The sequence below is a fragment of the Cyprinodon variegatus genome, unplaced genomic scaffold (genome assembly GCF_000732505.1).
Source record: "Cyprinodon variegatus isolate N-32 unplaced genomic scaffold, C_variegatus-1.0 Scaffold321, whole genome shotgun sequence".
Taxonomy (NCBI): domain Eukaryota; kingdom Metazoa; phylum Chordata; class Actinopteri; order Cyprinodontiformes; family Cyprinodontidae; genus Cyprinodon; species Cyprinodon variegatus.
Window position 1 is genome coordinate 58,170 of NW_015150774.1, and position 2,569 is coordinate 60,738.

Genomic DNA, 2,569 nt, shown 5'->3' on the forward strand with positions numbered 1-2,569 from the left:
TAACTTATTCTAACTATCATTAAAAAATGTTGTTACTTATAATATGATTGCAATTGTATTTCTGTATGTGATGACAACATCTGACATACACACATGAAAACCAGAGGGCAGCAGATCATGTGAAAATATAATATTTGTGTCATTCTCAATACTTTTGGCCATGACTGTAGATACTATCGCTGAAGTATAAGTAGTATTATTTAATCTAACATGTCCTTTGTGTTACCTGAAGATAAGAATATGGGCTTTCTGGTGAATCTCTAAGTACCTGGAACCAAGCACCTGCAGTTGTTTGTGAGAGCGCACTTGTGCATGTAAAGTTTATCCAAAGGAAAAATGCTCAATAGTGGTTGTGGCGAGCCGAAGGAGTCCAGCGCCGGAAGACCCAAAGCCCCAGACGTCCAAAGGGACCCCAAGAGCGAAGGCACTAAGGAGGGGCCAGCCCAGGAAATCACCCACCAAGGGAGGAGAGGCAGCCCAAAAAAGTCGCCTGGTCACCGCAATGCCGGAGTCCCCAGGAGCCGCAGGCTCTGCCAGCAGCCAGCCACCCCGAAGTGCATCCGGCAATGGGCTCCAGGGATCCGAGGCCCCCGGGGAGAACCACCCCCCGGCGGGAGCCCCAGCCGGGCCCCGGACGGCCAGGCCCCACGGGGAAGCCACCAGGAGTAAGCCAGTAGCACCCGGGCACTGGGAGTACCAAAAGGGGTTGTCCAGCACAGCACACCCCCCCATCAACAACCGAGAACCCTCAATGTCTAAATGCGAGAGGGGATGGGGGGGCTGACCGTGGTGAAATGAGCCCCCCCGTGCCCTTGATCCCCACCCCCCCAGACAATGCACTACATCAGGGGTGTCAAACTGGTTCCAGAAAGGGCCGAGTGGCTGCAGGTTTTCTTTCCAACCAAGCAATAGCACACCAGACTCCAGTCAATCGTCAAGTCATCAGGCTAATACTAAACTCACTTGATGAGATGAATGGAGTCTGGTGTGCTATTGCTTGGTTGGAAACAAAACCTGCAGCCACTCGGCCCTTTCTGGAACCAGTTTGACATCCCTGCACTACATAGATGTGTGTTGTGAAAATGTTGTAGATGGAAGTGCCTAAAATGCAAAATAAAATTGGGGTGGGGGACATCATCAGGAGGTGGGGGCCTTCCAGTAACGACCCCCTCCCCAAGAACCTACATGTGTGGCAGTGTGGTGGAGCAGGCAGAGGGAGGAATCCAGGGATGGGGAGCAAAGGACTGGGGCGCTTACTGCACTCCCAGGGAGCCAGCTCCCCTGCTGACTCCAATAGACACCCCCATTTCCCGAGACCCCCCAGAGAGGGGGCCCCCACCATTTGCAACACCATAACCCGGGGGCCAGGGACCAGCGGCAGTGCCCACAAGCCAGCCAGCCACCAGGATGGACACCGCTGAAGGGGTAAGCATCTGCCATAAGGTGTTAATGTCCGTGCCCCCCCACCAGGTCCGACAGGGCTATACAGCCAGGCATACACCAGCCCAGACCCCAAGCAGCATACAGTAGGGTGACCATATTTTCATTTGGGAAAACCAGGACACCATTTTTATACATACATTGTTTAGATTTACTTATGTATTTCTAACCCTTTTATAGAATAGAATAGAAAATCCCTTTATTGTCCCACAATGGGCAAATTTACAGCAGCAGAAAGATTATTGAAAATGGTCACACAAAAGAGGACCTTAGAAAAATGTATAAGAATAANATCCTGTAATCAGTGATCTATTGTCAGAGGAAACCAGGTTTCTGTCTCTCAGACTTTCCTTCACTCTTCTTGGAAAAGCAGCAGAGCAGCAAGTTGCTTTCTCCACCTTTTCGTTTTCATGCATCAAAATGACCTCCAGCTTTAAGGAGAAGTTCAGTTTGATTGCATTAAGTCCAAAGGGCTGAAAACAAAACCAGTTCAGCAAACCCAATGGGTTGTTGGGTTGAACACAGAAGCAACATTTACAGCAGCTGGAAATACTGAGATGTAGTGGGAATAATTGATCCCAGAAAGACTTTGAAAAGCTTGAATCTCCAAATCCAACTAAAGACGTGGAATTGGTTCAACAGAGATGAAAGAAGGAAGCTCTGATTGGAGATGTTCAGTCTTACCTGCTGCACAGCTGCTCTGATTGGCTGTCAGCGGTCCAGCTCCGGTTCTGGATCTTTCTCCACTCTGGGGTTTGCTCCTCTTCCTCCGTCTATGGAGACATTTCTTCATCACTGAAATAGTTCACTACCAACAGGGTGGGGCTGTCCTACTGAAGATGAAGATGTTCATGAAGCTCCAGCACAGACAGAGGACCAGAATCTGGGTCAGAACTGTCTCATTGCTGTCTGACTAGTTTCTGTCTATTCAGGGGCGGATGTAGAAAAATATTTATGGGGTGGCAAGAGGGGGGCAGGAATTTTTTAGGGGTGGCAACATAGGGCATTTGTTTACACTGAATTTAATCACAGTCATCACAGTTTGGTGAGAATGGTATGCACAGTAAGTGTTTCATGTGAAACAGTTCATATTAGAAATACATTGTACAATGTGATCTCACTTAATAAG

The 2,569-nt window shown here is 48.6% G+C and overlaps 1 protein-coding gene across 1 annotated transcript in view; it reads left to right on the top strand.

Annotated features, from left to right (window-relative positions):
* Nucleotides 1–2,353, top strand: part of LOC107091019 (GTPase IMAP family member 4-like) — a gene marked incomplete at its 5' end in the record, with an annotated part of 10,764 nt that extends 8,411 nt beyond the window's left edge. The window contains 2 exons of the mRNA XM_015384715.1: nucleotides 519–665; nucleotides 2,259–2,353. Of these exons, the coding sequence (XP_015240201.1) occupies nucleotides 519–665; nucleotides 2,259–2,353 (242 nt within the window). The remainder of the gene's footprint in view (nucleotides 1–518; nucleotides 666–2,258) is intronic.
* Between the last annotated feature and the right edge of the window lie 216 nt (nucleotides 2,354–2,569).